General features: G+C 37.8%; 1 protein-coding gene across 3 annotated transcripts in view; it reads right to left on the minus strand.

The window, feature by feature from the left end:
* The window catches only part of RBM41 (RNA binding motif protein 41), a 90,722-nt gene extending 85,075 nt beyond the window's left edge, over positions 1 to 5,647 (minus strand). For 2 of the 3 annotated variants that reach the window (XM_045570468.1, XM_036460750.2), the window contains exons 1-4: positions 5,523 to 5,645; positions 2,512 to 2,628; positions 1,747 to 1,939; positions 1,258 to 1,462 (exon numbers count right to left, since the gene is read on the minus strand). In XM_045570468.1, coding sequence (XP_045426424.1) covers positions 1,258 to 1,462; positions 1,747 to 1,939; positions 2,512 to 2,628; positions 5,523 to 5,530 — 523 coding nt within the window. In that variant the 5' untranslated portion in view covers positions 5,531 to 5,645. Of the gene's footprint in view, positions 1 to 1,257; positions 1,463 to 1,746; positions 1,940 to 2,511; positions 2,629 to 5,522 lie in introns of all 3 variants that reach the window. The other variant, XM_045570469.1, reaches the window with a different exon arrangement.
* Positions 5,648 to 9,720: the final 4,073 nt, after the last annotated feature.

Below are 9,720 nucleotides of genomic sequence, written 5' to 3' on the forward strand. Positions count from 1 at the left end.
CTTACCTTGTAATGTCTCATATCTACCTCTTTCTAATTCCACTGCCATCATTCTAGTCCATATCTTCATGTCTAAGAACTCTATTACCTCCTAAATCATTTCCCCTGCTTCCATTTCTTCCTCTCTCTCATCATACAGGGGGTGGGGTGGGGGAGTAAAAGTAGGCTTACAGTTATGAATATGTAAAACACAATTTATTCTTGTATTATTATTTTTTAAGTATTGTATTATTTTTCCATATAAACCTACTTTTGACTCACCCTGTATTTCTTGGTCACCAGATTAATCATTTTCAAATACTGGTTTTCTCATGTTACTCCTGGTTCAAAAACTTTTAACCATATCCAATCTAACTAACTGAATAACTAACTCTGTATTGGTCTATATTGTCTACCACAGAAAGGTAAAAACTTTTAGCTACCTTGTCTCTCACAACATCCCAGAACACATCATAGTGCTCACAACATCTGCTGTGATGCCTTTCCTTCTCACCCTACAGTATTAAAGGAACATTTAAATCTTACCTCCGAGAGGCCTTCTTCAGTTATGCCAATGCACAGTAGCCTTTTCCTCCTCTGAACTCCTACAGTACTTAACAACTGTATCTAGCATTGTTAGTAAAATGTCCTGTTTCTCTCAAACTAGACTGTAACTGGCTTAAAGTTGGGAACTATTTCTTAAACTTCTGTGCACCTTACACAGTGCCTAGCAAAACTTATCTGTTACACTCATTCTTTCTGGTTAAGACACAGACCATTTCTCTATAGATTTTGTGCTAATTTATGGTTCAGTCTAAAAACTTTTACAATTTAGCCTCACCTATCTTTCTAGTGTCATCTCCTGTAATTAATTCCCTGCCAAAACCTATACTACCTGCCACACTGACCTTTTCATTGTTCCCAGGTCCTTTCACAATCCTGTTCCTATTCACCTATTATCCGTAATGTCCTCTCCACCTTGTTAATCTGACAAATTTCTGTTAACCCATCAGGACTTAGTAGAAATGTCAATTCCTGACTACCCCAACCACACTTGATGCTCTATGTTCTGTGCTCCCTCAGCATTTTATTCACATGTCTACAAATAGCAATTGAATTGCAACTAACTCTGAACATATTTGTCTCTCTCACACATTCCTCAAAGTAGTGAAAGTTTGTCTTTCCCCTACCCACTTCACTAACTCTTCATATTTAATGCGCTAATGGTAAATCTCTCTCTTAGTGAAAGAATACATCAACGTTAGTGCTGATCACGTACCTTGGTAATAAAGAGCCTTAAGGAAGGAGTGACGATCAGCACCCTGAAATAAAGATTTTTCTATTTCCATTTCTCGCCGGGTCAGCTGTTTGCTCTTTGCAAATCTCTGTGGCAGGCAAAGGATGCGCTGACGCTCCGAGATCCTTTCTTCAATATCTTGAAGGCAGTTCTGTATTGCTTCAGGGGTTGCCCTCAGTCTTGTCCTCTGAAATCAGAGAAATGAGAGGGCATATATCATAGAGGACATACTCTGAAAGGGATGGTCTGATACTTAAAGAGCAATGATGATCAGGGTCCAGAATGAGCATTTATAGATGTGGTAGCTAATCAGTCAAGGGATAGCTCTTTTTTCCCAAGGTCTGTCCTAGGAATCAAAGAAGATTCAGACACAAAGCTTAGTTTTGTGAGAATTAAAAATAAAAAGGGTCTCAGTGCCAAATGAAGAGATATTGCTCTGCATTTTCCTGAAAAAAAAATTGCCCCGCTCACCTTTTCACCTGAAACATGGCTCTTCCAGATCAAGATTTCTGTTTCATTGAGCCCTAGTTCCCTGAGAGCAGCAGTTTCCTGGTCCTTCTCATGCAATGTTTGGAACTGGGACAAAGTCATAGTTCCAGCTGCTTCCTTCCCAAAGGGCTTGTACATGGTACCAGGAGCAAAACTCTCTTTCTTAGACACACATCTGCAAACCCAGAATGAAGAGAGTAAGTACATCTTCGAATTACAATTCACAGAAATAGGGCTTATCATTAAAAGAAGCACAATAAAACTCATCTGCAGTTTCTCACTCATGTCCTATTTCTAGGCTGAAGTGCCACTATAACAATATGGAACTCTACCAATAGTCCTCTCATTCAGGACTAATAAATGACTGTATCAAATATTTGATTATTGAATATCTACTCTACATCAAATACTGTGCTGGGTATTGAGGCTTTAACAATTAAAAAGATAAAAATGGTTTCTGCTTTTATGGAAGAACAGTAGGAGAGGCAAGTAAACAGGCAAATGATAATATTGGATTATAAGTGATATGTATGTTAAGGGAAGATATAGGAAAGATACTTAACATAGATGTAGTAAAATATAGGAGGATTTGCAGAGGAAGAGACATAGAAGCAAAACCCTGCCTAAAACGTAGAAGTTTGCCAAGGAAAGGGGGGGTGGCGAGGAGTGTTGAATCCAGGCTTTAAAAGGGGCCACCTGGAGGTGAAGGTCTATGATACTCTACCTGTTTGCAAAATCAGTACTTACTCCTCAATGGAGACAGAGGTGTCAAGTTGATGCTGAAGGAGGCTTTTCAGCTGCCTCTCCCCTTCTGTTTCTAACTCTTCTAGGACATGATCATCACTCTTCACACAGCTGTTTACCCTAGAGTAGCACAGCGAGCAGAAGAAATAGTGAAACCTCAAATTCGATTCTTTACCTATATTATCTACCTTTAGTGATCACACTTGTTCAAAGACCCTTCTCTAACAATCCGTTGCACTTTATATTCATTTCATAAACATTTTTTAAATACCGACTTACACACAACACACTGTAAGGTACTGATGGAGTCAAAGGTATTCATAGGCCCTATCCTCAAAGAGCTTGTAATTTATTTAGGGAGAGGAAATATATATGTGTGTATGTATTGTGTGCATGTGCCTGGCAAGGAGGGCAGTAAGGGAGGAGAGAGGAGAATGAAAATACGAAGAAGCGTATGCCAAATTAGTAGGAGTTCACAAAAGAAAGAAATAACTGGGAGTCAGGAGGGTAAAGGAAGACTTTTTTTTTTTTTTTTGTAATATATTTTATTGATTTTTTACAGAGAGGAAGAGAGAGGGATAAAGAGTTAGAAACAACGATGAGAGAGAATCATCAATCAGCTGCCTCTTACACCCCCCCACTGGGGATGTGCCTGCAACCAAGGTACATGCCCTTGACCGGAATCGAACACGGGACCCTTCAGTCCACAGGCTGACGCTCTATCCACTGAGCCAAACCGGTTTCGGCAAGGAAGATTTCTTAAGCAGGCATTTAAAGGACTGTATGATGAAAGGAAGAAGAGGGACAGCAAGTATGAGATGTTCTGGGGTTAATGAGAAGTTCAATTTAGCTGTCATTCAACTATGGGATAACTGGGGAATAATCTTGGAGGGGTAATTAGACTCAGATCTCAAATGGCCTTAACTATACCAACTAAGGGGCCTGGATCTTAATGTATAGGTATTAGAAAGTAATTTATTAGGCACTTAAGTGGCATGGTACAAGTGATGCTTTAGGAAAAAGAATGCAGTTATAACATGCCTTATGGATTAGTAGGAGTAAAAGCTAAGTAAAAGATAACCTCCAAATTTTTCAAACTGAGAGAACAATGGTACCAATGTAGGAAAAAGGAAGCTCCAGATGAAATAGTTTGGGAAGAGGGAACATCAGTATTGTTTTAGCCATGTTGAGTCAACTACCTATTACAATGGAAACACCAGGAATATTCAAAGACATATTGAGTCTTAGGTGACAGTATCAGTGATACTGGCTTAAAGGAAAGTGATATATGGAAGAAATGTCGCACAGATAAGTATTAGGCTGAACATGGAAATATCAAGTCATATGTAGTGTCAGGATCTGGAGCTGTGAAAAGGAGATCTCCAAAGGAAAAAGCATAGAAACAAATGTGAAAGGGGTCATAACATTTTATAGCCTAGGCACTACTGTACAGAAATCTAGGTAATGCTAACATGAGCCAACTAACCATAAATAACTTAAAACACTTACTAGAGTATAAAGAAATAGCAGAATTATTTAAGTAGGCAATGACAGATTATAAAAGACAAAAAAAACTGAGCTAACTGCATGAGGAAGATAAATATTAAAATACCTTATAAAATAGTCCTTTATTATTGAGGCCTAGGAAAAGTATCCCTCATAATTATAAGCAAGATTCTCATGCTCTAGAAAGACTTATACCTATTTTAGGAAATAGGTATAAGTCCCATTTGTTAAAATATTCTTAGGCCCAGAGTTTTAAAAATTCCTTTTAAGTATCTTAATTTTTATTTATTATTTAGAATTCAGAAAGTTTTTGCTAAGTTTAAGGTGGCTTTGAAATATGTAAACCATAGCTAAATACTCAAAATGTTGAGTAAAAAAAGCAAGTCACAGAAAAATGTATACAATATGTGTCCATTTATATAAAGTTGAAAAATGGATAAAACAAGCAATATTTTGTTCAGGGATAAAGTCATAAATTATAAAACTATTTTTTTTTTTTAAAGAACGGGAATGATAAGCACAAAATTCTGGATAATGGTCCCTTGAGGAGGGAGAGAGGAGAAGTAATCTGGGAGGGGGACACTGGGGAATGGCAGGTCTAAAGCTTATAGTGGGTATGAGTCTACTATTATTCTTTAAACTCTATATATACATTATTTTGCATGTATGAGATATATCACTAGAAACATTTTTTTTAAAGTCATTTTGAGGCAGGGAAAATCAGAACCAGTTTCTTAAAAGATGCAGAAACTGACAATGCAGGACAGCATAGTATCAGTATGAATTGTAAAAACACATCACTATTCCAGAGCGATTATTCTACTTGCAGAGTGAATACAAAACTAATTTGAGAACCTTAGAAAAGGCTTGTGGACTAATAGGGAAGCTCAGGCTCTCAACAATGACCCGCCAAGTTAAAGCTGCCATTTCCTGCAGAACCAGTGGGGGGAACTGCTCGCACCAGTGCCTTTCTTTTCCTATGACATTGAATCGGTTTTGCCTTCTAAATTTGTAGAAACAAAGTATGACTTACCTTAAGATTTGAAAACGTTACATGCCCGTGTTTTCTTTAATACACAAACCCTGCAAATAAAGGAGCCTACCCAGGTCCCCTTTCTGAGGACAGGGTGGAGGTAGGGGGAGGAGCTGGCCTGTGTTCCCCCGGCACAAGGCATTAGTCGGCCAAGACTCTTTCACCTGGGTGGGTCCATGTGCAATAGGAAGAAGCCACTGCACGTGTCCGGCTCCCGTGGCCCGCGCTGCGGCTGAGATGCCTGGGCTGGAAGGGCATTTCTGTGGGAACCAGCAGCGGCGGCGGCGGCCCTTCCTGAACTTCGCCCAGCAGGCCTGCCTAGCCGGTCTCCTCTGGTCCCTCTTTTGTCTCCCCTCTCACACGAAACCGCATCCCGAGATCGTGATACACCCCCCCCACACAAAGTAATAAAAGCCACTTTAAGTTAAAAGGTAAAACAGAGTTCCCTTCGCTGTCTGTTCAGACAAGCCCTTACCTCTTCATGTTTCCACAGGCCCTTTTCTCTAACTTGGATCAACAGACCTCGGACTTCAAGTCCCAGAAATCTGCGCGGCCAACTCTGAGGGGATTGTGGTGGAGTGCGGGGCTCTGGGAATTGTAGTAGTGCAGAGCTAAAGAAACGGAAAGAGAAAGTAATGTATTGAGTAACTGGTATGTTGTAAATTGTTCAAGTATTTCTCTTAAATTTCTTTTAAAGGTTAAAGGCAACACCCAAAATATCCAGTTCATAAACTTAGAAGTAACCTTTGACTTCTTCTTTTTAAAAAAATATATTTTATTGATTTTTTACAGAGAGGAAGGGAGAGGGATAGAGAGCTAGAAAAATTGATGAGAGAGAGAGAAACTTCGACCAGCTGCCTCCTACACCCCCCCCCCCCCCCCACTGGGGATGTGCCTGCAACCAATGTACATGCCCTTGACCGGGGAACCTTGACCAGAATGGAACCTGGGACCTTTCAGTCCTCAGCCCGACGCTCTACCACTGAGCCAAACCGGTTTCCGCAACCTTTGACTTCTTGACACTCTCATTCAGTATCACCAAATCCTGACGCCCCCAATTTAACGTGTCCTTTCTAGCCCGCTTCTGCTTCCAAGGACTTATTATCCCGCCTACCTGCTGTTTCCAGTGGAGGTCAGTCCTGTGTAACCACAATGATCAGACACAAGTTTGACATCACTTGCGCTAATGGTTCTCCTCTATCTGTAACAGAGACTTAAAAGACATGTACTTCTGGAGAATCAGAAATCCATATGTATTCAGGCCCGTGAACGTTTTATTAATTATGGTTAATCAAGAAAGGGATACAGCATAATGGTTAAGAGCATGGGCTCTTAGTTCCCAGAAATGAAAATACTGATGTTCTTAAGTATATGGGGGGTGGGGGGGAGGTGTTTAATTTCACTACAAGATGGAAATTTCAAAGTACGCTGATTATGAAACAACTGACCTGTAATCCTCAAAACCGTCAAGTTAAAAAACATGAAAGGTCTGAGAAACTGTCACAGCCAAACGAACCAAGAGACATGGTGATGATTAAATGCAATGTGATATCTGAACTCACAAAAAGAGCCCGAGATAAAAACAAAGGAAATATGAATAAACTTGCACTTTACTTAATAATAAGGCTCATGAGTTGTGACAAATATACCAGTTATGTTAAGACTTAACATTAAAGGAAGCTGAGTGGAGGTATATGGAACTCTGTACTGTGCAACTTTTCTGTAAACCTAAAACTGTTCAAAAATAAAGTTTATTTTTAAAACGCACACTATAGTAACATTTTTTACCTATCAGATTGGTAAACATCCATAAGTTTGAGAACGCACTTGTTTTGTTGAGATCATGGGGAAATAGGAACTCTTAATACATTGCTAGTAGAAAAGTAAATTGGTACAACCTTTGTGGAAGGCAATTGAAATCATAAATGCTCATTCCCTTTAGCATAGCAATTGATTGTGTATGAATTGTTTCCTCAATGTTATATAGTCTCAACTATATATATATATATATATATATATATATATATATATATATATATATAGCAACATTGCTTTTAATTTAAAAATACTGAAAAAAATTAAATATACATGAATTTGATACATCCACTCAATGGAAAACTCTTAGCATTCTCAAAGATGACCAAGTTCTATATAGAGAACTGGACTGTGAGGGACAAGAGTGGGAAAAACTCTTCAATCTATATATATTTTTACACCTTTTGAATTTTGAACTACATGATTATATTATCTAACTGACCATTAAAAAAATTAAATGGAACAATTTTTATATCACAAAAAGCCAAAGAAGAAAAATGGGTTTGGGGTGGGGGTCACACTGTTTGGATTTCTCAGTTCCCACAGTTATTGACAGTATAGCATAGTAGTCATTCTGGATTTTAATATTTGCTTTGTCAAGTTATAAGACTATGTGAGTTTTAATAAGTTTCTTTATAGGCAGGTTTCCTCATCTGGAAAATGGGGATAATATCTCAGAAGAGAGTGACTATAAAGTAATATACAAAAATATGGTTTTAAAATCACTTGGCAGAATGGCCATCCATGAATAAATATTCCAATACATTATCCAATAGGTTCAGATGTATTAAAACTAGCTGTATTGCCATGGTCAAGTTAGAAGATAAAACCAAAGAGCAGCTTCTGAAAGACATTGTACTTTCTATCCTGAGAATTACTAATAGATAAAAAAAATCTCATGGGAAATATTAGCCTACACCAAGTAAATCCTATATAGTGTGGGGCTGAATTCTACTGCTCAAGCAAAATATCTAATTGATAAATTAATCAATAAGGAAATGGAAAAATACACCAAGATTGCTTGTGTGTTTATTCCTTGGGAAGGTGGCAAAGGGTGAAACAAAACTACACTAACCACCACATCAGACTTATATACAACTTTAATACATACTACATTACAAATGCACTAAGTGGGATGGGTGGAGAATGAATGGTGAAAAAGATATATTCACATAGGCTGAAATTGCAACTGGATAGCAAGGTCATAAGAAAGTAATCTATGTGCCTGCATATGACTGTAGCCAGCCGAAGTGGCAGGTACCAAGGGACAAACATTCAGAAAATTACACCAGGTGGAACACCATGCTATTTCTAGCTCTGCCAAACTTATTAACTGTAGAATAATAGCTGTTCTGTTTCCCACGGCACCCTTTACCTACTTTAAAAGGATATCAGACAGTATATGAAAAGCTTTGAGATTTCTAGATGTTATTCACAAGTATAGAGATATTACTATGAGGTCATTTCACCCCTAGAAAAATTTATGACTAACTGAAAAATACCCCTCATTTGTCTTTCTGACAATTTAACAAACATTGTTTAATTAAGCCAGAAGCTCCTCCTTAAAATAGACATATTTTCAGGATTTGTTCTTTTTGAGCCCTTTGTTAATACCACACTTCTGATGAATACATTATGAAGCAATTTCCAGATATGGAAGAAGATGCTAAAACCAAAAATCTTTGCTTAAAGAAAGATAGGATCACTCATCTAACATGAGATAGCATAAATGCTGATATAGAAAACAAATACAGCATCTTTAAAAAAAAAAAAGTAGTCAAGCACTGGGAAAGTGTAAACAAACAAATTAAAAAATTCTCCTTCATATAATTTTAGCTGGCCTTTAACAATGATTACGAGTGGCTCAAGATTTCAGCACCTTACATAAATACTGCCTTAAAATTACTGGCAAAAATAGGTTATTTATCATCTTTTAATTAATATTAGTTCAACAGTGTCGTGTTGAACCAGAGTCAGGAGGAACCTTAAAGATAATTTAGTGCAAGGATCTAGATTCCAAACAGTACCAGTAAATTTTGCATTATTACTGTATTAAACTAGAAACCACTTGCTATCCACTGTCCTTTTCTATTTCCTGGAAAAAAACAAACACAAAAACAGAACTCCCAGTACAAAGTCAATAGGAGTACTATAGCCTCCTCTTTCTTTACTAAGGGAATTTATTTTTTATTTATTTATTTTTTACTTTTTTTATTAAATTATTATCTGTGTACATATTTTACCAATGCCCGCCCCCCTCACATACATACCCACACTCCCCAGAGTTTTGTGTCCATTGGTTGTACTTATATGCATGTATACAAGTCCTTCAGTTGATCTATTATCTCCCCCAGATCTCCCTCCCCTCCCCACTGTAAATTGACAGTCTGCTTGATGCTTTACTGTCCCTATATCTATCTTATGGTTCATCACTTTATAATGTTCTTTATTATCCATAAATGAGTGAGCTCATGTGATGTTTCTCTTTCATTGACTGGCTTATTTCACTCAGCATGATGTACTCCAATTCCATCCAGGTTGCTGCAAATGAAGAAAATTCCTTCTTTTTTATGGCAGCGTAGTATTCCATTCTGTAGATGTACCATTGTTTTTTGATCCATTAATCTGTTGATGGGCACCTCAGCTGTTTCCAAATCCTAGCAATTGTAGATTGTGCTGCTATGAACATTGGGGTTCATATATCCTTTCTAATTTGTGTTTCTAGTTCCTTGGGATATAATCCTAGGAGTGGTATTACTGGGTCAAATTTTCGGTTTTTTGAGGAAACTCCATACTGTTCTCAACAGTGGTTGCACCAGTCTTCATTCCCACCAGCAGTGCACCAGGGTTCCTTTTTC

The sequence above is a fragment of the Pipistrellus kuhlii genome, unplaced genomic scaffold, assembly GCF_014108245.1.
Source record: "Pipistrellus kuhlii isolate mPipKuh1 unplaced genomic scaffold, mPipKuh1.p scaffold_m20_p_33, whole genome shotgun sequence".
NCBI lineage: Eukaryota > Metazoa > Chordata > Mammalia > Chiroptera > Vespertilionidae > Pipistrellus > Pipistrellus kuhlii.